General features: G+C 40.7%; 1 protein-coding gene across 2 annotated transcripts in view; it reads right to left on the reverse strand.

Moving 5' to 3' along the window:
* ITPR2 (inositol 1,4,5-trisphosphate receptor type 2) overlaps positions 1-23,032 on the reverse strand; it is a 242,393-nt gene that overhangs the window by 123,762 nt on the left and 95,599 nt on the right. For both annotated transcript variants that reach the window (XM_085049080.1, XM_085049079.1), the window contains 10 exons: positions 21,907-22,072; positions 19,799-19,972; positions 15,038-15,127; positions 14,750-14,875; positions 13,437-13,559; positions 11,612-11,812; positions 7,973-8,224; positions 6,402-6,527; positions 1,371-1,499; positions 674-794 (listed from right to left, as the gene is read on the reverse strand). In XM_085049080.1, coding sequence (XP_084905206.1) covers positions 674-794; positions 1,371-1,499; positions 6,402-6,527; positions 7,973-8,224; positions 11,612-11,812; positions 13,437-13,559; positions 14,750-14,875; positions 15,038-15,127; positions 19,799-19,972; positions 21,907-22,072 — 1,508 coding nt within the window. The remainder of the gene's footprint in view (positions 1-673; positions 795-1,370; positions 1,500-6,401; positions 6,528-7,972; positions 8,225-11,611; positions 11,813-13,436; positions 13,560-14,749; positions 14,876-15,037; positions 15,128-19,798; positions 19,973-21,906; positions 22,073-23,032) is intronic.

Genomic DNA, 23,032 nt, shown 5'->3' on the forward strand with positions numbered 1-23,032 from the left:
GCTCAGGGACCCTCTCATATTGCTTTATCATTATTTATTAATACTTTTTAATACGTGTATCAACAATAGAATTCAGCCAATTTCTATGTATCTCTCCCTCTACTCAGCTTTCGTTCACACTGAGCAGAACCTTATTCTACAAGCAATCAGCATCGCTGACTTTTGGAAACTATATTGAATAATCCTTTATTCTGTCATAGCAGAAGGCTTAAAAATCATATTTATGGAAATTTAACTTTATGAACTTTTGCCAGTTTTAGCAGTGTTCTGGTGAAGAATATTTTCTTTATGTAGGATAAGAAGTTTTAAAACGCATTTGAACAGGGACACCTTTGCTTATGTTGTGATTTAATATCATAATTTGCTTGATATTAAAGAGTTAAAATCATCAAAAGTTTCAACCAACAAATTAAAATTGATGGTTGAAAGTTCAACCATCACTCACTTAGCAAGCTCAGCCCTCTGACCTACCAGTTTCACCCTAACAACCCTATTTGGTGAGGCAGATTTGAATGGGTTATAAAAGAAGGAAGAATTTAGCCTCAGAAACTGGGATTTCTGAAATCACCACAGACACAATTTCAGGATGGTAGAGTCAAATTAAAAACTGTTAAACCTCAAGTCAGATCTTTAAACAAAAAGAGCAATAATCAAAGTAAAACCTGGCACCTACCCACTTCAGCCAAAGTCTTGATACATGACTCCACCGAGGCTTTCTGCGTTGGGTTTGGCCAGGTACAGTTGTAAATTCTAAAAGCAGACTGCAGCAGCTGAATAAAAACAGGCTGGTGTGTCTGAAAACAAAAACAAACGTGGAATTATATCTGTAAGGATCTCCTCACAGCTGCCCTAGGGTTTGACACAAGGTAAAGCAAGGGGTTTTTAGCTTGTAGACTGAAGTTATAGCTCCATTAAATTCTCTTTGATCTTTAGGTCTGGCAGAAGCAGAAATCAATGCTGCACCTCTGAAAAGGCCACATCATGCCATTTTTTCTCAGACTGACACTGATATCAAGCAAACAGTACAAACCAGGACAGAGGAGTCTTCCCCATTTTCAGGCATGTGTTCCTTCTGTCATAGGACACAGCACTTCCCTCACACAAATACAATGATTATTCTGCAAGGATGCCCGTTCCAATGAATTCACAAGAGCCAGAAGTAAATCTGACCACACTGAGCTGTCTACTGGTTTAGAGATGTAAATGATTAAAGTGTTTTAAAGAGGAATTAAGCTGGTAATCAGTGATGTGAGAGGGGACAGAGAAGTTAAAGGAAGGTGAAAAGAGACAGCATTCCTACTCCAGCAGGTAGCAAAAGGTATCTTATTAACGGTCTGAATAACTTATGCGTCTGTGTCTCTTCTCCTTACCTGGAGGCTGGTGCTGTTATCTGAAAATGGTGAATTGAAGAAGCCACTCACAATGCTCATGACAGGCTCAGTGACATATTTCTCCAGAGACGTGTCTGCATGTTTACGATCTGTGGTTGTGTTACAAACCTGCAGGGAGGAAGGAGGAGGAAACAATGAGATTTAGTTCTTTCCAATAAGCCAGCTTCATTATTTTGCATTTATTACAACACATCTGGTATTTCTCCTTAATGTAAAAATGAAAGATTTTTACACAAAATCTATCAGAGATAACTGTGCTAAGAATCCAAGCTGGATTTGTGGTAGTTCATCTTTATTTTTGGAGGTCCACATTGTCTTTTGAATACCATTCTCTTCTGAACTAGCTCTTTCTGGCTGCCTGCCTATTCTTTCCCACATCATGAAGAAGAAATCCCCCTAAATCAGCACACTGCATGCCACTTACACATTTAGACAGATTCAAGAAGAAAATGGACCTTTCCTCCCATTGCAGGGCTGGATGGAAGATGCTTCAGAGACAGATGAGACATAAACAACTGAGGTTAGAAAGATTTCATACAGCATTTAGCTTCTCTCAACAATTAATCACCTCAACTGGGTGGCAAACATGAAGCTCATTTGCAGGAGAAATGTTGTTTAAAAGGAGGGAAAGAAGGGAAACAGCACACTCAATACCAACAGGCTTTAGGATAGTACTGGAAGACAGGCAGTGATTCTTAGGGAAGCCACATGGGGAAAATACAGAAGCCAAGCTAAAACAATGAAAGAAGGGAATGGATGATACCAGAACAACTCTGGAACACAGAAGGATGATTAAATGGTGGGACGAAGTGGGAAGATTTCTACAAAAAAGGATCCTGAAGACTCCCTTTGGTACGACACTAAAAGTTTGTTGCTGTGTAAAGATGTCACACTTAAAGAAAGGGAAAATTACTGGGGTGGATTACATCCTTCAGTATTTCCTTTATTTCTCTTCAACACTTGTGAACAGCTATACAGAGTCATGTTAACTTTGCATATGTCAGTGTACACAGTACTGAAAGGAGTCTACAGAGAGCCAAAAACAGCGGGAAAGGCAAGACTGGACAAATAAGGAGTACAGACTGTAGTCATACTATCTCTTCAACACCCTTTAAATAAGCAGTTGTAGTCATATTTAACAAGAAATGAAGGCAGAGTTGTTTTCTCTTTCACCTACGCAAGCCAGAGACAACTGCAATGTTCTAGGGAATCTACGCAAAAGCAGATTTTATTTTGAATACAGACTCCAGAGGCAGCCTTTTCATTGCCATCTGTGCATTTAACACATAATCACAAACCTGAGTGGTACACACTTACCATTACATCTCTTCAGGGATGGGGAGTCCAGAGAAGCTGAATGAATTGCATAAGGTCACAGAGAAAAGTTGGTGACAGAAGCAGAGAGATAATCCACACCTGAATCTCACACAGGGCAAAGATTCTCTCTAATTACTGTCATGTAATGACCCTGTCATGTCACTGCCACTGTCACCACGAGACGGCAATTTCACCAGGACTGTTTTAAGGAAGTTCACTGACAAGACATCCAAGAGCACCTGTGTTCAGGGTGTGACAGAGCTCAGGGGATCACAGAAGTACCAGGAGTCTAGCATTGTCATATACTAGGCAGAGGAATAACCAAAGAGAACTTGAGGCCTAGACAAATGAGGCATCTTGAGGAGCTTGCTTGTCTGCTTATCTAAAATGTGTCAGATAAACCAGTCATGCCTCCACAGAGTGCATTTTTTATCACCCCAGGAAAGATTTTGGTCAGAGTAGCAAGAGTGGCTAAAATTAAATAGCAAACTCTGCAGCCCTTCCATTTTGGGAAAAGTGTGACACCACCACCACCCCCAGCCCTCATGAAGGTAAATGATTGAGTTAATAATCAAAACTCATTTAAAAAGGTTTTTTTTATTTGTTTTTTAAAAAAAAGACATCATAGATCTAAAAATCTCTGGAAGTTCTTTTGCTTTTAATTAATCTGCATGCCAATTTTGGCTGGAACCAGTAGCTCTGAGCTCAGCACATGCAATCCTAATAGGAAGACAAGGAGCTGTGCAGTGCTAGCACAGTGAATTCAGAAATCACCAAAACTAAATTGCAAAACACTTTTAAGCTTTCCCCTTCAGTTGCCTGAAAAGCAGAGCCATATGCAGGGATGCCACTCTGCTCCAACAGAAAAATTCCAACAGTCTGAAAAATTCCCAGCACAGAAGGAATTTGGAAATCCTCTCATTTGTTCTTATGCCTCTGCCCTCTGGGGACTGCAAGATCTTCCTCAGTGGAAGAAAAAAAACCTGAAATGCATGAAATGGAGATGAGGATTGAGAAAGCAGTGTTTAAAAACCCCTTAAGAGGCTTTGGGACCAAAACTCACATGAATAATACTTCAAAAATTCTGCAGAGAAAGCCAGAATGACTTTACAGCTGTCAGATCCCAGCTCTTTAATCCTGCTCAGACTACAGCTGCTGACTTACACAGGCTGGGCCACACGCAGGAAAGGGAAGCCTTTCCTTCAGCAGCACCCACTTTGCTGAGCACAACGCTGTAAGTCACACACAGGAGAAAGTAGGTTGGCAGAAACTGCAGAAACAGGGTGTCTTTGGAAGCGCGAAGGCTTTTGGCAAACCCACTTTATACACGGATCTGCATCATGCCTGCTTTGCAGTGCATCACGTTGTGGGAAGGAAAATGACAGTTGGGGACTAAATATTTCCTTCCTCGATCCAGAAAAAAAGAGAAAAAAATCAGTTACTTTTTTTTTTTTTTTTTAAATATATATCTAAAACAGAAGGAATCCAACCTGGGGATAATACTCTCCATCTTTCACCTTGGTACTCTCCAATGACAGACTCAAAGCTCACAAACTCACCCACTGACAGGCATTTGTAGCAGCTAAAAGAAAAGCATTTCCCCTTCCCCCATGCAAAAGCATCCCTTTTAGCTCACTGGAACACAGAGGATCAAAGGGCTCTTTTTCTAAATGCTTTGAAAGCTATTGTAACATCTTTCATGAGGCTGACAGCATTCTAACTGTCCTGATAGCTATGGAACACTGATATATTTATAACACATGGACTCTGTCAGGGCCTCAGAACACCAAATCCGAACAAATACACTCCATAACCTAGAAAATATAGCTATCCATGCCTGGAGAGCAGGACAGGCCAGAGTGCTTCTGACATCCTTGCAGGAGAGCAAAGCAAACCTACATTTTGCCATTCAGTCCCAACAGCACACACACAAAATGCAGCATTAATCGTTCTCTCTTCACCTCTGAAGACCTGGGGTCTCATTCTCTTCTGAGAGGGATGTGTGCAAACAAGCTCGGTGGTCACCAGCAGCTGGACAAGCCCACAGCATTTGGCACCGTGCAGTTTGTCTCCAGGTTCATGAGAGGAAAGCTGGACAGAGCCTTCTCTCTACTTGTCTGCTTCTAGCCCAGAAAATTGGCCATGTTCAAGGGCTAGGGAGGAGGGATCGTCTGTTTGGGAAGTCAGGGTCAGGACATGTCAGGAAAGGGCAACCCAGAAAGGGAATTAAATAGAAGAAAATACTTCTCGAGGTAAAACCAGTAAGATTAAAACTCCTCTAAGGGTGTTTCTTATTTTAATTTTCAACCAAGGTTATTTTTTCCAGAAGGGCTTTCACTGTATAACACAACCAGAGAGACAAAACAGCAAGAAAACAGGGTTTGTAGAGGACTAATTACTCCTGAAAATGGCTACCACAAAAAAAAAAAAGGCAGCAAAAACATTCCTGCCATAATCTGCTCCCAGGGGAAAAAGAAAGCACCAAAAAACCAAAAACCAACCACAAAAGAAAAAACCCCAACTGTTCATAAGTTTTCTGCTTCACAAATAAATGAACAGGTCCCAGTGCCTATTGTACAGCACAAGTCTGTGCATTCATTCTTCTTTTAGCCAGAATTCATGGTATTTGCTCCCAATAGGTCTCATAGAAATTATTTTGTAGCACACTAGAGGTCAATGTCTGCTGCAGGACTGAACTGAGATTCTTTAACCCTTTTTTCTTCATCTCAACAAAATGAAGCATGCAAGGAGTGAGAACTTAAGTATTATAAAATGTACTGGACTGTGGACTGGGAAAAACCCAAAAACTCATGGTTCTACTTCTTGAGCAGAAAGAGCAACACCGTTTCTTGGCATTAATATTGTAATTATTTACAATAACAAGAAGCATTAACCTCCTAGAAAAGGATATGTAATATAGGCTATAATCATTACATCCCACTGGCTTCCCCTCGTGACTCTACTATTGTATTTAATCCCTGTGGAAGTCATAAGATTTCCCTTGTTTTCTGCCTTCAAAATAGCTGGAAAAGGAAGCTTAATTCAACTTGTAACTTAAAATTTAATTCAACAAGTACTGACACTGTGAAGCTCACTGGGGACCACAGGAATGGCAGGCCTGTGGTACTGCCTGTGCCCTGTCACCTTGTAGCTGTAATTTCTATTTGAATTAGTATTCTGAGGGACCAGAGCTCTGCACCTGCCTTTCACATCAGCAGTGAGAATGCACTGACAGGAGAATAAAAGACAAAAACAGAGATTAAAGAAGGAACATGAGCCAAAGAAGATCTTGATCCCTGATCCTCACTATAACAACAGAGTAAAGGAAGAGATTACAGATGTGGGGGTTTTTTAGTCACCACCATAATGACATGTAGCACATGTTCCCAAGAGACGTACAAAGGCTCTCAGCCATGTACACACACCCAATTTATTTCTCTGGAAGAAAAGAGAAAGGCACGTGGGTTCCAAGAAGCCCTTTTAGAAAGAGAAGGCTGGTAGTAATTAGCAGGTTAAATGACAATAAAGAAATTAGAAATGACTGTTGAATAAACCAACCAACCCCTCTTAACCTACTGTCAACTTTGAATAAAAATAGTTAACAAAATAGAAGGAATTCACCAAAAAAAGTTCTTGCCAGTTCAGTTGTCACCCATGACTATTCTGTAGTATTTAACACCTGGTGAAGCTTACCCTTGCCATATCAACAAGGAAGTTCTCAAATAGCTTCCAAATATGGTTACTGGCATAGATTTCTTTCATTTCCACTTCAGTGTCCACGTAACAGTGGTTAACAAAATTAACATAGGCAATTTTCACCTGCAGGAACAGTGAAAACACAATCATTATGGAATGGAACAGTAAAAGCAATTAACATGATGTTTTCTACCTGCAAAAATACTGAACAATAAAGATGAACCTTCCAGTACTAACAAACATTCAAAACCATAATAATGCATATGTTTGGTTCTGAAGATTTAAGGAGAAGGAGGGCACCACATGCCTTGATGTGCTTAATGAAAGACCACATGAAGAACAATGAAAAGGTTTTGCAAACATCCTGACTCTAACGACAAAACCCCTACAAAACAAACCAATAATAATTCTGATATTTAACTGATATTAAGGCTAGCAAAGCCTGGGCTCCAAAGGCAGGGCCTGTCAAAATGCAGCACACCCCTACACTTGCCAGTTGACTGTGGTGGGTTGAAGCCTTGTGACAGGCTTGCCAAATATAAAATAAAAAGTCTTCAGCAGAGCCAGGACTGCAGTCCCAATCTTCCCACAGTCCTAATGCAGCACTTGCATTTGGGATCTAAGTCACAGAGAAAGGCTGTGGAGCACTGGGACTGCAGCAATGGCAGCACAAGGCTTAGGAGGAGGACTGCAGTCGTGTTTCTTTCTGGCATGTGCACAGCATAAAAATGGATATTCAGTGCCCAAAATGTATAGATTAAATATAAACATATGCAGATGCACTGAAAATTTCTTGTCACGGTCAAAGGAGAGAGAGTTGCATATGTTTAATGCAGTGAAGAGAAAACTCAGATCAGACCTTTCGCTTTCATTTGTTTGGGCTTTTTTTTAATTGCCATCTGTTGAAATTAATGTTAAGAGGAACTTTCATGCAAAGCAAACATATTTCTTTTTAGTAAAAGAATTAGTTGATCAAAAGGGCAATTTTCATGGCACAGAGGGAGTCTTAACTCCTGCAGGCCCCAGTTCTGTTGTTTTGAGCCCCGTTTTTCCACCAGGCAGTATCACTGTCCCACTTCAGCATGAGAGGTGCAGAATTGTGCCTTCATATGCAGTGAATAAAAACATTTGTGGGACTGCAGTTGAGTTTAATAAAATGAGACTTCACCCATATTCATGCTGACTTCAGCATGGACAGAATTTTATCCATCATTCCCAACAAATTCAGGCAGTGGCAAAACATTGGCTTGACCAACAACTCAGCTGGGTCTTCACAGCTACAGCCAGGAGTTATGAGACATTAAACTCTTCACATTGGCTGGACAAAGCCAAGAAGGCAAATCAAGGTGTCAGGTCTGAAAAGCTAACAAACCAAGCATAAGGGACAAGGAATTCTCTGTGGAATTAAATACTGTCTATCCTTTCTCACTTAGTCACCTTAAGAAGCACCACCCATTTCCAGCCTGTTTCCTGTGCAAGTACTCAACTTGCCAGTGCATTACAAACAACACAACCATGCCTGAGTTTCTAAAAACGCACAGCCTGCTTCCTCCCTGGGCGAATCGTACCTCGGGAATGCAGTCATCGTGGGTCACTACCCTCACTATATCATCCAGTGGCAGCAGTGAATTGCACTTGATCTCTGTGTAGACATTCTTGCCCTCGGTGCAGGCGGCCAGCAGCTCCACCAGGGTGACGTGGTAGGCCAAGGGGCCGCTGTCGTCGGCTCGGTCGCGCTCCGAGCACATCATCTGCAGCAGCACTGGGAACGACGCTCTGTCGTTGTAGAATATCAGCACATCTTCGCCGCCGTTGATCAGCTGAGGAAGAGATGACATGGTTTGGAGCTGCAGTCATTTTGGACTCGGTGATTTTAAACATCTTTTCCAACCTAAATGATTCTGTGATTTTCTTAATTTCTTATTTAGTTCTAGCTCTAAATATAAAAACTCTTTAGCTAAAACCCTAACAACCAAACAAAAATTACTCTCATGTGGCTTACCAAATGAACATGTCAAAACAATACCCAAGGCAAACTTCTCTTATCTACAGAAGTGCAAATCTGGAATAACTCAGCAAGGAATGCACTAATGCAAGGTGAATTCGAGGCTTAATTTCTGTGTAGCTCTGTCTTTACCTAAGACAGCATGCCATTCTTATTATTCCTACCATCTCGATGTTTGTGTGAAGTTAATTAATTATCCTCACCTCCTACTGGGAGGCCAGGATGCATTATTATCCCTGTTTTATAGATAGGCACTTGAGGTGCAGTGAGATGCAATCTTCCACACTGCCTCACACAAAAAGCCTGTGGATCACCCGGAATTGAACCCAGCTTTTCCCTGCCCTTGCCCAGCATTGGAAACAAGGGACAATTCTTCCCACCCTGTGCAAGTTTGGCAGCTGGGTCATGACTTTGTCAGGGTCATGTCAGCACTTTCATTTAACAGAAGACTGGGGTATGTGATAAATATTTGATTCTGCTACAAGTGCACTGCTCATCTCAAGAGGATCCAAGGTGGTGCTGGATGCCAGCAACCCCATCTCAGCACATCTCACTGAAGAGTTTTGCTCTAACCCTGCTTGGAATCCTCTCTCCATCACTGTCCTTTTAAGCACAATCCACTCTCAGTGTGGGTGAAAATAAGCTCCCACAAACCCTTTCTAATACAGAACACACCCCAGCAGCTCAAAAGTCACATATATTTTGTGAATTAGGCACTTGACCTATTCCAGTCCATACGTGACATGAAATCCCAGCTTACTCAATTCAAGGGTAGGCACAAAGGTTGCTGGAGCTGCTGAGAAATGGGAAAGCAGCAAGAACAGGAATTAAAATTAGTCTCCTGTAATGAAAAGTCAAGAAACATTTCATTACACTTTCCAGGGTTTCAACACTTCAAATTTTGAATTCACAGCTTTTCTGTTTGTGCTTTCCCCGTTTCTTGCTTATTTTTACTTTGACATTTGGCTGGAGTGAATTGTGAATCCAGTCTTTCCTGCAATTCCTATTTCTCATTTATCTTTGGGTTTCTAAAGTATTTCTACACCCATGACTTCTCAGACATTTTCTGGACAATCCACAGCACAGAAAAAAAATTTTAAAGGGACAAGAGCTTGGGACAAAACAACCCAGCAGCATTTTCTTCCAGTGCAGTATATTTTTTGTGAGTTAAGAACTCTATGGAAATATAATAAAGGCTGGTCAGTATTGGAGTAGCTATTGATGCTCAGTGAAATATTACTCCAGAATACTACAGGTAGTAGAAAACTCTGCTGCCACATTGATCTGGCTCAAAGTAAATTCTGCTTTCCCTTCTGTAATAGTGTTTGCTCTGGTAGGCACAGTTCTTCCAGGAACCTCAAAGAATGCTTGTAATGAGAAAAAGTGCCCTAAGGAACCTTTCAGGTTGGTAAACATCATTGCAGACATGGAGACCAAGGAGAGAAGAACAAGGGAATCAGCCAGATTAGGGATGTTCAATCTATTTTATGACAGTATTCTCTTGCCATGGTGCTGTGTAGAACATGTAAATATGAGGTTTATTCCTCACTCCCAGTAAACAGGAATAAGCTCCAATATACTTCCTGTGGGTGAAAGAAAACACAGGAGGAGTTGAGGCAAGCTGTACAGTCATATTCTCTCTTGCCTTGTGGTAAATTGTTTATGTGCCCCATCTGGAGGCACAGGAAAAGCTGCACCACTTGTTTAAGGTCACAAAGCACATCCCAGTTGTCTGCTGAGAAATTGTCCTGACTCTGCAGCAAGTTCCAACCATTTGTTCCCTTTAGAGTAGATTGCCATTCAAGTTTCACAATTAGCATCCTTTTCTAAGAAATCATAATTGCTTACCTGTAATGTCCTACCTTTTGAAAAAGAGATCATTATCTTACCCTCTTTCATCAAACCAGGGTTGCTCCCTCCCCCCAGCAAAATCCTGCAGGACTTACAATGTGAATGTCATAACCAAGTTCCTTTCTACTTTCATCATGGAGTCAGGTTGAAAATGTAATAGGACTGTTTATCTTTATGCTGTTATAGGCCAATAACAAAATATATTTAAATTGAGAAAAGTCTAAAAATTTTGTTTGATGATAAAAAAAACCCTACACAAGCCTTTGGTGGAAGCAGAAAAATCTAAAACCACAAAGGCACAAGAAATGTTTGAATTATGTAAATCAAAGGCTTGTAATTGATATTGCACGTTAAAACACTTCAGTCAAATTGAAAAGGTTGAGGTGAATTTCATTAAAGGTTATCCATGTAGGCAGGAGCTTTATTTTCTTAATTAGAACTTTTTCCTCTTGTTGCTGTGGAATAAAATTTCAGTGGAATTTAGATTTGCTCATACCACAAAAATCTAGAGCTTATCTGTGACTTCTTTGTGAAGACATCTCTTAAAAAAAACCAAACCAAGCCAAAAATAAAAAGCACTTTGTAAAGTTAATAAAAATGTTGCTTGGATTCTAATCCTACCATGACTTTTCACCATATTCAACTTTACCCACTCATTAATCTCAAGGAACTGTTAACATAATTACAGTTAAATGCATGAGTGTCTGCAAGTTGAAGACTTCATTTATCCTGCTCACTATATATCAAATCCTAATTGCAAAGAAGTCAATTAGGTATTTTCCTAGGAAATTCATTGGCAAAAAGATTTGTCCACAAACCACTTGGTGGAATTTACTGGGTTAGACTCTGAATCTAGCTAGTTAAAGCTAGAGTAGCTCTACTGACCCTCACAGAAATGCTTTGAAATAAAACAAAACCAACAAAAAAGGCAGAAACTAGTAGGTAAGAATTGATACATGCTAAAAAAATGGTCTACAACACTATTTAGACAAATCCATAGAGCTAAGAGCCTCTTATATGGCAAACCCATGCCACAAGAGTGGGTAAAAGTGATCCTAAATTACATTACGGGAAAATGAAGGTTTATGTAACTCTGAGATTTCCATGCTACATCATCTACAAATAGACATCTCTGTATCACCATGCTAACACTCATGTTTTCTTTCTAGTAGTTATACAGATGGCCTTACAAAATTAGATCAAACTCCCAAAAACGTCTGCTAAAATATTCATTATTTGCGATGCCGCTGAAAATTCTAAAGCGAGGGTGCCATTATATCTCATTGGTATCAAGAGCAGGAAAAACAGCCTCAAAATACACGAGTGATTAGCATGTGAAGCCTTTGCTTACCTCTGTCATTACCATGTCCTGGCATTTTTTGACGTATTTGCCATCTGCTTTGACGATGGTCTGCAGGAATCGCAGGTACTCCACGTGCCGGCCGTGGGTCTCGATGCAGTGCACAAAGTGCTGCACCACCCTCTCGCTGATCTCGTTGCACAGGAGGTAATTATTCATGAAGATGTGCCTCATGGTCTCAGCTTCCAGGAGCTAAACAGATCAGAAACAGCCTTGTGAGCAGAGCAGATCTGCGTTGGGATTGTTGAGAGAGGCACAGGACTCCCGAAGAGAGGAAGGCTCATTGGTAAAGGGAAACTGGAGAAATCCAATGGGCACCAGCACAGTCATTTTCAGTGATCTTGGGGTCCAGCTTCCAGTTGTGATGGGATTTCTCCACACTTCCCTATGAGCACAAACAGTCCTCAAGTGGACACAAACCAAAGCTGTGTCCCTGTGGAAGGGGAAGGCACACACACACCACACTGCTGGAGCACTCTACAGGGGCTTTGGAATATGGGACACCTGAGACCACACTGGTGCCACTCACCATCAAACTTTGCAATGAGGCCAACAAATGAGAGGATGAGCTGCTCTGGCTCTCTCTGTGGCTGACAGAGGAGGCACTTCCAGCAAGCAAATCCCTGCACATGCAGACTGATCACTCTCAAACAGAATGTCTCTTTCCACATTAACTCCAGAGGGAGCCTGGGGCTGTGTATCCATGAGTAGCGTGGAGCAAGAGGAACAGATCTGGAGCATGAAGGGATGCTGATGAGGACTCAGCACGCAGACTTTGTGCATTCTTGGGCCTTTTGCTCTAGGTCAGTCCCTTAGACTAAAGGCTCATGAGGGTTGGATGTGCTCCTAGAGGATATGTGTCTGTTTAGTGTCATCTGAAAGCAATCCACACCAAGTCTGCTCCACACTGAGCACAAAAGCACAGTAACTGGGATGATCAGGAAATCAGCTCCAAAAGGACAGAAATGTGAGTGCAAGCAGGCTCCATCCCTGGCACCCGAGTTAAGTGTCAGTGTTGGATATGATGGGATCTGGGCACTGGTTCCCACTGTGCTCAGCACAGTGATGTTCACTTTTGTCCCAAAACGCAGAAATAAAAAACAATAGAACAGATGACTCCTAATGTACACAGGCCAGAGTCTACAATCCTCATACTCACAACTCTAAAAGCATGTTTTGCTCAGTAGATCCACTGAGCAAGCATCATTCTATATGTACCTGTAAACACACATACAAACATATACAAAAGGATTGTGATAAAAAATACAATCATTGTATTGTAAAGACAACAATTTAATAGAAATTCAAACTTCAGATTAGTTGAATCAAATGGGAGCATCATCAACAAAAATGTATGGGTCTGATTGTCTTGTCACACAAGCTTCATGACAGCAGTCACAGCATCTTCTACCTTGGCTTTACAGTCCATCAGTGAGTCAGGATGAATCACATCAGAGTCAAGTTCAGCACAATGATGTGACACATATTCACAGATACTTCCAGTAAACCCCACTAGTAATACTGTTTTCCACTTTTAAAATGGTAACATTAAAGCAAATGACATAAAGAGCAACACTAGGGGAGAGGAGAGAGGAGAGAGGAGAGAGGAGAGAGGAGAGAGGAGAGAGGAGAGAGGGGAGAGAAGAGAGGGGAGAGGGGAGAGGGGAGAGGGGAGAGGGGAGAGAGCAGAGAGGAGAGAGGAGAGAGGAGAGAGGAGAGGCATAATTTAGTGAAATTATTTATTTAGCGCTGGGATTTTTCAGCAAGCCCAAATTTAATTCCAATTATCATATTCTACTTCAAATGAAATACTTACCCCTGGAGTTAAGAACAAGTTGAGATTTTTGTGGAGGAGAACTTGATTCTGAGGATTTCCTCGACAGAAATTCTGAAGAAAAGTGTGGGCTAGATTCATAACTTCATTCATCTTTTCATCACTCTGCAGGAAGAAAGGAAAAACAAAATCAGCTGGCTGTACCTAAACATACTTGTTAAAACCACACAACATCAATTCAGACAGGAGCAAAGCAACTCTCCTGAGCCTTTATAGGGCAGGAGTTCTCCCTCTGGCAAAAGCAACTGATGCAGTTTCCTTCAGAGTCCATTAGCAGCTGTATCTTACTCTGAATCAACTTGACAATAGAGACTCAGGTAGGAGCACAAAATCAAAGTAAGATTTCCTCATATGTGGTTATAATTTCCTAGTTTAAAAAAGTGCTAAGGTGCTTGATTTAAAAAACAAAAAAGTAAAAAAACCCCAACCAACCAAAACAAAAATATCTCTCTGCATTAATTTTAAACTTTGGCAAAGATTTGACTTTTATATAGCTACATAAAGAAACAGATGTATGTGTGCATGTGTTCATACACATACTCCCACAGAAATATATGTCTCGTTTCATCCCCACGTTATATTCCTCTCATGTAGTATCCCAAGTATGATTTGATGAACCACCTGTATGGACAAGCTCTATTTTACTAACAGCTGAACCCAGTGTCTATAACATGACACTCAGGAAAATACAGCCCAGCTGAGGTTTTATCTCTCTCAGTGATTCCATGAAGATCTAGAAAGATGTGCTCTTTAAAAGCCTATCTAGTTCACTCATTTGTATGTTCAGCTCCACTGAATCAGTACAAAATCACATTGTCTTGTGAAAAAATGGCAAATGGAACTAGGTTTGAGACGTCCACCACAGAAACAAAGATGTTGTTTCAAATTTGATCCATGAAAGCTTTGAGTCCATCTGATCTGTCTACAACAGCTCTCACATCAGTACCCAACAGTGGGATTTAGATTCCCTGCCAGGAATGCCATTAAACCATTACTTCTTCCCATGCAGTGACTGCAGGCCCGAGAGCTGCCTGTTTCAGGAATGGACACAGGAATGTGACATGCAGGCACCTGAGGCAGTAAGTGGTAAATTTTAAATAAAACCATGCATGCAGCTGTATTTAAACAGAACCCAAGCTCAATATTATTACGGTAGAAAACGACATCATCATTTCAGGTTTGTGCCATAGCTCACAATTCAGTTGTTAAAAAATATTCCCATTGATTCTTGGGCCTCCCAGGGCCTTTCCCTTCCCCGAGTTCATGTTCTCTGCCACCAAAGTTATGAAAATAACCTTCTCATAGGGGATCTGCAGAAGGTCCAGGACTACCAAGTGGGCGCCCATGTTTTTCAGTAAACGCTGCTGTTGATTCCGACATTTTTTATTCTGAACGCAGAGTTTGCTGAGTCGAATCAAAATCTATAAATAATAATAATGAAAAAAACAATTAAATAAGCATGCAAGCAAGAAAAGAACCAGTCACGTCCAACAAACCAAACAAACATACTTTCTTTCAAAATAATTACTAAATCTACTAATCAAACAGGTATGTCAAGCAAGTTTCTTGGCAGATATACCAACCTCTTTAACAATATTGTAGTTGTTGCTTTTAATGCTGTCTATTTGGGGTTTTTTCATCCCATCCTGTATTGGGCTCAAAAGGTTTGACTCCTGTAATAAAGAACACATGACAAGAGGAGATCGATTGCAATTTTGTCAACATGAACTAATTGTATTTAATAGCAGTAAGTGACAAAGTATCCCAGCAGCTCATAAAGAATTGATATAACACAGATAATAAAGAAAGACTCATTTATTCTTTATCCACTGGTCCAGTGAGTGAAAAGATTTACATTCAAGTCCTTCCTTTGTTTCAAATTTCCAAGGTAATTTGAGGCAATTACTCTATGTCTTCATGCTTCTAATCATTCTGAAAGAGAATATGTCCCTAAATTGCAGAATAGACACACCAAGGAATTTAAATACTGTGAGAAGAAGGACCAAAAGTGTATTTCAGTAGTGACCACATGTTACAAAAACCTGTAACACAGCTGGAAAGATTACAAAATCTGTGTATGTGAACACTAAAGAGTCTGGAAAAGGAGCTTAAGACAATCTCTGCAGTTAAGCAGGGTGGAGTTCTCAACAGCACAGGAACAAGTAGCATGTGGAAATTAGAGATGTTCCTCCCACAAAGGGGATGCTTCTGCTCCTATCTCTGGATGATGCAGGAAAAGATTTAAAAACAAATAGGAACCATATGTTAAACTGCAGCATCAAGTCCTGACGCCGTATGCTCGAGGCCTTGGCTCCTGGAAAGCCCCAGCTGGGTACGATAAATAGGAGAAATCAAGTCAGCAAGTAACTGCCAACACCCACGCACCTTTCCATGCATACATCTCCATCAAAACACAGGAGAACATGTACACAAACACTGCCACTAAGAATACTGGCAGTGTTGGGGGGTTTTCTGCTGTCAGCTGTGGTGAGCCTTTCTTAACTGGCAACAAAAAAAAAATTGAGAAAAGATTGGACTTCGGATGCTGAAATTATAAAGTGTGAAGAAAAACTCTAGCAGATCTTGAGACTGAGTCACAGTACAACCACAAGGATGTAAACCAGAGTAACAGCATAAAAAAAAAAAAGGAACAGGTGCACTTCTGAGTTTCATTGTGTCCTCAAACTTCCTACTGTTTTAGAGAAGAGAAATACACTAAAACACACATGTGCACGCCAAGCTGAATGTTTATACATCCTGAAACCTCTCTCTGAACTTTCTTAGCTGATGGTGAAGTTCAGGAGTTCTGTAAATCCCATCTGGTGCTCATTTCCAGTGAGGTAAGAGCAGCTGCACCACTTGGCCATGTAAGTTGTTTATAAGCATGTCAGCACTGCTTTTCAGCCGTGCTGATCTATGTAACAAGAGTGGATTTTATTTGTTTAGGTTTGTTAGTATGCAGGCTGCCATCTCTCTAGCTGCTTGAATCAATATTTTGGGAGATACTTCAGGCTTTTTCCTATAATTAACCACTCTCCTCCGTTCTGGGATTGTGGGTTAACCAAGATTAATTTACTTGTTAGTTTTATCAGCATTCTTCCTCCATCAAAGTAGTTTTATAATCCACATGAACTATATGTCTTATCTGGAAGTACTGATCAGCATTAAACTGCTGAATCTATCCTTTCTCTTAACAAAATAAAAAGTTGTTTATTGAACCCATAAGAGTACGCCAGGGATGTATTTACCAGAGATAATCACACCACTGGGATACCAAAGACACTCAGCTGCATATCCTGCCTTGTTATGCCCCATGACAGACATTCTCTGTCACACTTTTCCACAGGGGACAGGCAGGCATAAGAGATCTCAGTGAGAAAGGCTCTCACCTGAGCACCTCACCTTTAGGAAATCATATTTTCTCAAAGAGACTACTTCCTCTATTCATAAAATTCCTGGAATAACACTCAGCATCAGCCTTAGATCCTTTTTCCCCAATGGAGACCCAGATTCCTGAATTCAGTCAGAGCAGTTCCCCATCACTGAACAGTCTCACTCATCCCACTGGAACAAGGCACTTGTCAGTGACCCCATGGTACAGCTTTGCCCTCCACAGGCTGTGTTTCCTTACTAGGGGAATGAGAGATACTCTTAGAAGTCTCCATTCACAACCTCAGCCTATATATGATGTTTGTTCAAACATTCCCAGAACCACGGAGTAGAAAGGAAAGGAAGTAAGGGAACGACAGGTGCTTAGAGGTGCTGAAAGGTTGGACCACTTGAAACCTCATGGTTTCTCAGCAGATGGCAAAGATGAGAAATTCCATAAATGCCATTGCACTCTATTCCAGCTTCACCTTTCACTGAGCCTGTTTCTCCTACTCAGAGCTATGTTTCTGGTGCTCCACCACCAAAGCATCCTCCAGGGACAAGACAATAAAAATCACACTTTCCGTGGTCTGTGGTATCTCCACAGACCCAGAGCACTCCTCCTAGAGAGAACTGAGTGAACAGGCTTTATCTGTTTTCCCCTTCTCAAGCAGGGCTCTTATGTGAGCTCAGTTTCAGCATTTCTGGCTAACCCTATGTGTGTCTCCTTTATGTCTGACCTAACTCCAAGTACTCTTTCCAGCTCTGATCTCCAGTTCCTGTCAAGACAGTCCTGCACAGATGTAAGAGTTGCCATTTTTCCTGTGGAGAACTCCGGATATTTTTTTAAGAACAAGGCTTTTTTTCTACAAATCTCATTTCTGGAGTCATATGACTTAAAAAAAAAAAAAGAAAAAAAGAAAGGTCCACAGGTTATGATAGTAAGCCGAAAACAATTAACCAGGAAGACTTAGGCAAAAAAAATCCAATATTTTCAAACTCTTATGCACATCTTTCAACATGCTTCATGAGACAACAGATATTTGGGTTTAACGTGAGTGCTCTGGAATGTCATTTAAGCTGCTGTGTGCACTTTAATGTTGTTTGGGAAAAATTAGGCACAGGCAAATGAAGCATATTCCCTAAAGACCTAGAGGTTCATCCAGCTCTGAATACCAAGTATCCATTCCAAGGAAGCATGGATCTCATGGGTTTTTTTATCTGCTTAAAGCTAGCCACCTGCTTCACACGTAGATTATGCCCCACATCACACCTCCTACATCTGACTCAAGACCTCAAAGAGTACTGACTATCTAACGTTATTTTTTTGCCAGGTAAAATAACTTCCTGACTGTTAGAGAATAATTTAGCAGGGGGAAAAAAATGATGGACAAGGTTCTCAGCTATTGTAACCTGGCACAGCTCTCAGGGAATTACCAGCAGATGATCTAACCAGCAGATTACGTATTACTGCTCTGATACAGTAATCTCTCTGATCTGCCAGAGATAATATTGTGCATCTACTGAAGCACTGCTAATCCAGACAGACCCACAGATGCCTCATGGGAAACCAAACACTCAAAATATCCCATTGAGAGATTCCTCTGTTTCAAACACATTGTTTTGCCCTCTTTTTCCTGGAGTTTCCTTCCTATCAGGGCTACCCATAGGAATAAAAAGGATCTTACTGCACTTTTAAAATGTATTATAGCTAAAAAGCTTTGTAATCCTGCTGCAATTCTGTTTTCCATTTCCCCATTATCTTTTCCATTCATTAAATACATAAAGGAACATTTTCTTTCCTACTAGAGCTGTGCTTGAGGAAAGAAAGTAGGAAATACCACACACTTAAGCTCCTAGTCCAGATTCCTCCCTAGTTCTGACACCACTCAATTCAGCTAAGATAGACCAAAGAAAGAGTAGGATTCTTCCTTGAAATGTTGGATTTTCCCCTGTATGAAGCCACCAAAAATCTGCTTTCCCATCTAAAAGGCCACAGATATTTGCAAACATCCTCTCTTTTCTCCATGGCTCCAACCTTTTCCTAAAGTGTGACCTTCACAATGCTGTACAACCTCTACTTGGCTTTCTACTAAGCTTCCCCTGGAGGCTTCCTTGACGCATCTCTCTCGACACCAGGAAAGCGAACAAGGAAAATGCTGTGTTAGAAATCACAGATGTTCATCCCTCCCCACTTCCTCTGATGAAAATGGGAATGAAAGTGGGAATAAATATTTGGTGGGAAAGCCTGTTCTATCTACTCTTATGCCACAAACCTCAATCATAGAAACACTTGGTGTTTTCTTAAAAGCTTGTGTTGGAGCTAAATGATTACATGGTGACCTCAGTTTTCACTGAAAAGCAAAATTTTAAAAATCCAAACAATGAAATCTAAACAAAACTGAAGAGGGGAAAAAAAAAAAAGGTGTCTTCATGGTCCTAGATTCAAGTTCTACAGTTTCTCAGATCAGAGTATATCCTGAGAAAGTGGTATGACAAGGGCCAAAGAAATGAAAATATTAGTTCACCTATAAAATCGCAACATTTTTAGGTCAGTCTCACATTTGGTGAAGAGTGGAACTACTTGTGATTTTTGAAAGCATGGGTTTGATTGTGCTCCTCTCCCTTAGCTGCAGGACACTGTCTACTACTCCTTGTTTCCAGCAAGTCTACCCAACTGCCAGCACATGATCCCCATATTATTTCCAGAGTGCTGCTGCTCACTGTGGCTTGCACTCACAAAGGAAGGCAGCTCTGTGACATAAGGATGCAGTTACTGAAAGCAGCAGGACAGAATATTGAACATATTGATAACAGAGGTTTTATTTTCTTTTCTGGCTGTTCCTAGAGCTCAGCCAGAATACTGCACATTCTCGCTTTGCCTCTTTGCTCAACCAGACCACAATTTTTACAGTTGTTCATCAAACTACCTATCAATATTGAAACAATTCTAACAGCAAAGGCTTTAAGCCTACCTCCATTGGCTCTTCTCCCCCTTTGGTTTGATTGTCGCCCACCTCTCCACTCTCATAATTGCTGCTCTTCTCAACCCACAGTTCTGATTTTTCTACAGTCAGACGTAGCTGATCAAGATCTGCCTTGATCTGCTTGTAGTTATCCACATCTTGATTGGACACCAGCAACTGAACCTGGAAATAGAGGAAATTGTAAAGCTATTACAGCAGTAGCACCAGCACTTATGGCTGGGTAATTTGCCTGGCAGTTCCTATTCCAAGCCTCTCTTTTCAGGTGCTTTGTGCAACCTTCCCTATGCAATCAAAACATGGCACACACAGGCTTTTAGCCCTCATTCATCAGAAACCTTTATCAGAGCCAGAGGCTGTGGTTGCTCAAAACAGGATAGTTACAACATTCACAATGTCCTCTCACCTTCTTGAATACACTGGCAAACATTTTCAGCACAAGCAGATTTACAGGCTCTTGAGTTCTATGCAGAGTGAGCTCTGATGCAGTGATCATGATCCTCATGGCATTAAAACAGTACAGTTATACACTATTAAAGCAACAGAAATAGCTGATGCTTCAGCACTGTACTTCAGAAGAAGTAGGAAAAAAAAAGGATAATGTGACAAGGAATCAGGGCATCCAAAGAAAAGTCAGAATGGCCAGCAGTTGTAATGATCACCTACACCACTGTGATCAAATACTGAAAAATAACAGACTTTAACACTGTTAGGCCAGCTTAGGGAAACTTCTGTGAATATAGTTGATAAATGGACTTTCAGGTTCATGGAATTTCTCACCATCTGAGTGGTTGCCATTTATTAAGACTAATCTCATTTTTTTCCTTTGTCTGTACTGCTCAAATTAGCTAGGTTTTTTCACTGTTATGTGTAGTTCTTGATTTAGCATGACTTACACATTTTCTTTCTTTTTAACGCTCTCTGTTCCTCCAAGATTATTAATGAAGATAGTATTCAAAAAACTAACAGCGATCTTTTCAGTAAATTAATAAACACTATTAAGAAATCATACTTATGTAAAAGATTATGGGTCGTTGACAACACTGATAGGGATGTTCTTTTTAAAACCACATTACATCCAGGCAAATACTCACTATTTTGTAACATAAAGTTTTCATCATAATCATCTCTCTTGGCTTGGCAAAACCTTGTTATTTTACAGAATTTATAAACACTGCTTATCTGCAGACGTTCTTATTCCATATTCTGTACGGTTTTTTCTGTTTATTTCTCAATTAGCCCTTTCCACCCTTCACAAAAACACGTTAAGCAACTCAGTCCTTGCTTACCTGGGAATAACAGCTATTTATGCAACTAACCAGTACAGCCTAACTTTAAATACCTGGTGGGAGGCCATTATGCTGCACAACAAAAACATTAAACAAAAGCTTTTCAGGTCTTTATCATTCATCTGTTTTCACAGGAGAGAAACCTCCCCATCTTACATAACGATGAGACAACACGTTACCAAGCTCCTGAAATAAGCATCAGATGTTCTTATCAACATATGTTATAAAGGGTTACGTAACAGAGACGTCCCTGTCATGCAGCCCCTTGACATCAGATCTCCCATGCTAATCCACTGACACATGGAGCCTGCACATGCAGGGAAAGAATACAGAGGGAGAGAATAAAAGCTGAAAACAGGCTTGGCTCTATTCCTGCCTTCCTGCTAGTTGGGCATGTATGAGGCAGGGGAACACTGTGCAAAGACACCTGAGTCAGAACTGGAAGCACCAGGTGAATAACAACACAGCTTTATACTCAGCCCAAGTGGCCCTGAAGGCAGGGAAATCTTGCTGCTGACTCGGGGACACTGCTTGCCAAACATGTGGCACTGCCTTTGTCCCTGAGGGATCGCTGTGAGAGGCTCACCACGGAGCTACATTTTCCCTAATGGATGCAATGCCAGAAAGAACTATTCCTGGGGGCACAGAACTATAATATACACCAGCACATATGGCCAAAGAAGTCTGCTGCTACTGGGCCTCTAAGGAAATAACACTGCCATGCAACAAACAGCATTTTAAGTAGCAGAGCAGCCTTTGCAAAGGCTCCCTGCATTCAGTGTGCTGGGATAACACTCTGCCCATCCATACCTGTTTAAATGCCTGCAGAACTTCTGCTCTCTGGCTGAAGTGCTTAAACAGCAGGTGCAGAGCCCCTGAGAGCAACGGGGGGTAGTCGTGCATGATGAGGTGAATGAGGACCCGTAAAAAAGTTCTGCCCCCTTCATCATCCAGCTGAACTGCATTCTTCTCCTTTCTGCAGTAGAAATGGGGGGAAAGGACCAGATAAAGTAAAGTATATCAGAAAAAAATAAAAGCCTTTGAGATAAATATGACTCTATGCACAATCTTCACTCAACAGAACTCTTCAAATCCAATCAAATACACTGCAGGAAGGAAAATATAAATATCACTTTAACATATTTTATGAGGACTTCTATCCTACAGTTATGTGCTGTTGCAGCAATCATGTAGCAGAATGGACATTATAGAACAAAAATAAGCTATCTATTAAAGGTGTCAAACATTGTGATTAAAATCTATATTGCAAAAGCACTCATTTATGTCTTGGATAAGTTGAGCCAAGCTCATCCTCAATCCAAATTAAATGAAGTGAACTGCATTTCATCAGAGATTAATTTGACCCTTTCCTTTTCACTTCTTCCCTTTTGAGTTGCTATTAAAATTTCATTTAAGAAAAAAATAAGATAAAAAATAGCAACATTTGCCAAAAGCATCATATTTCTGGAATCATATTCATAATGTGGAACGGCAGAAAGCAGATTTACACTTAACATATCAAAGCAGAAATAATGTTTCCAAGAAACCAGTCGGTCTCTCTGTTCATTTTAAAGATGCACATGCCAAGAGCTGTGTGTTGTTTTACATTATGGGAGTTCAGGGAGAGGCCTGGAGGCATTGCTTGTGCTGGTAAAGATTGAGAATGCATGAGGGACTGAGAGAGGAAAGATCACAGCACCCATATTGCAGATTCTTCTCCTTAGCTCCAAGAAAAACTTTAAAGTCCATGGCCTTGTCTAAATGGAATTAATTTTTACTGGTGTAATTATAATTATACCCATAAAATTAAACCAATATAGTGATAACAGTAATAACTCTCCAGTGTGAGTGTTTTCCTTTTTTTTTTTTTCTGTTCACAGCACAGCTGAAATCCCTTCCAAAACTCTGCAAGCATAACTTGGGATCTACAGGCCTC

Source organism: Lichenostomus cassidix, chromosome 1Aa, assembly GCF_008360975.1.
Source record: "Lichenostomus cassidix isolate B80296 chromosome 1Aa, HeHo_3.0, whole genome shotgun sequence".
Lineage (NCBI taxonomy): Eukaryota > Metazoa > Chordata > Aves > Passeriformes > Meliphagidae > Lichenostomus > Lichenostomus cassidix.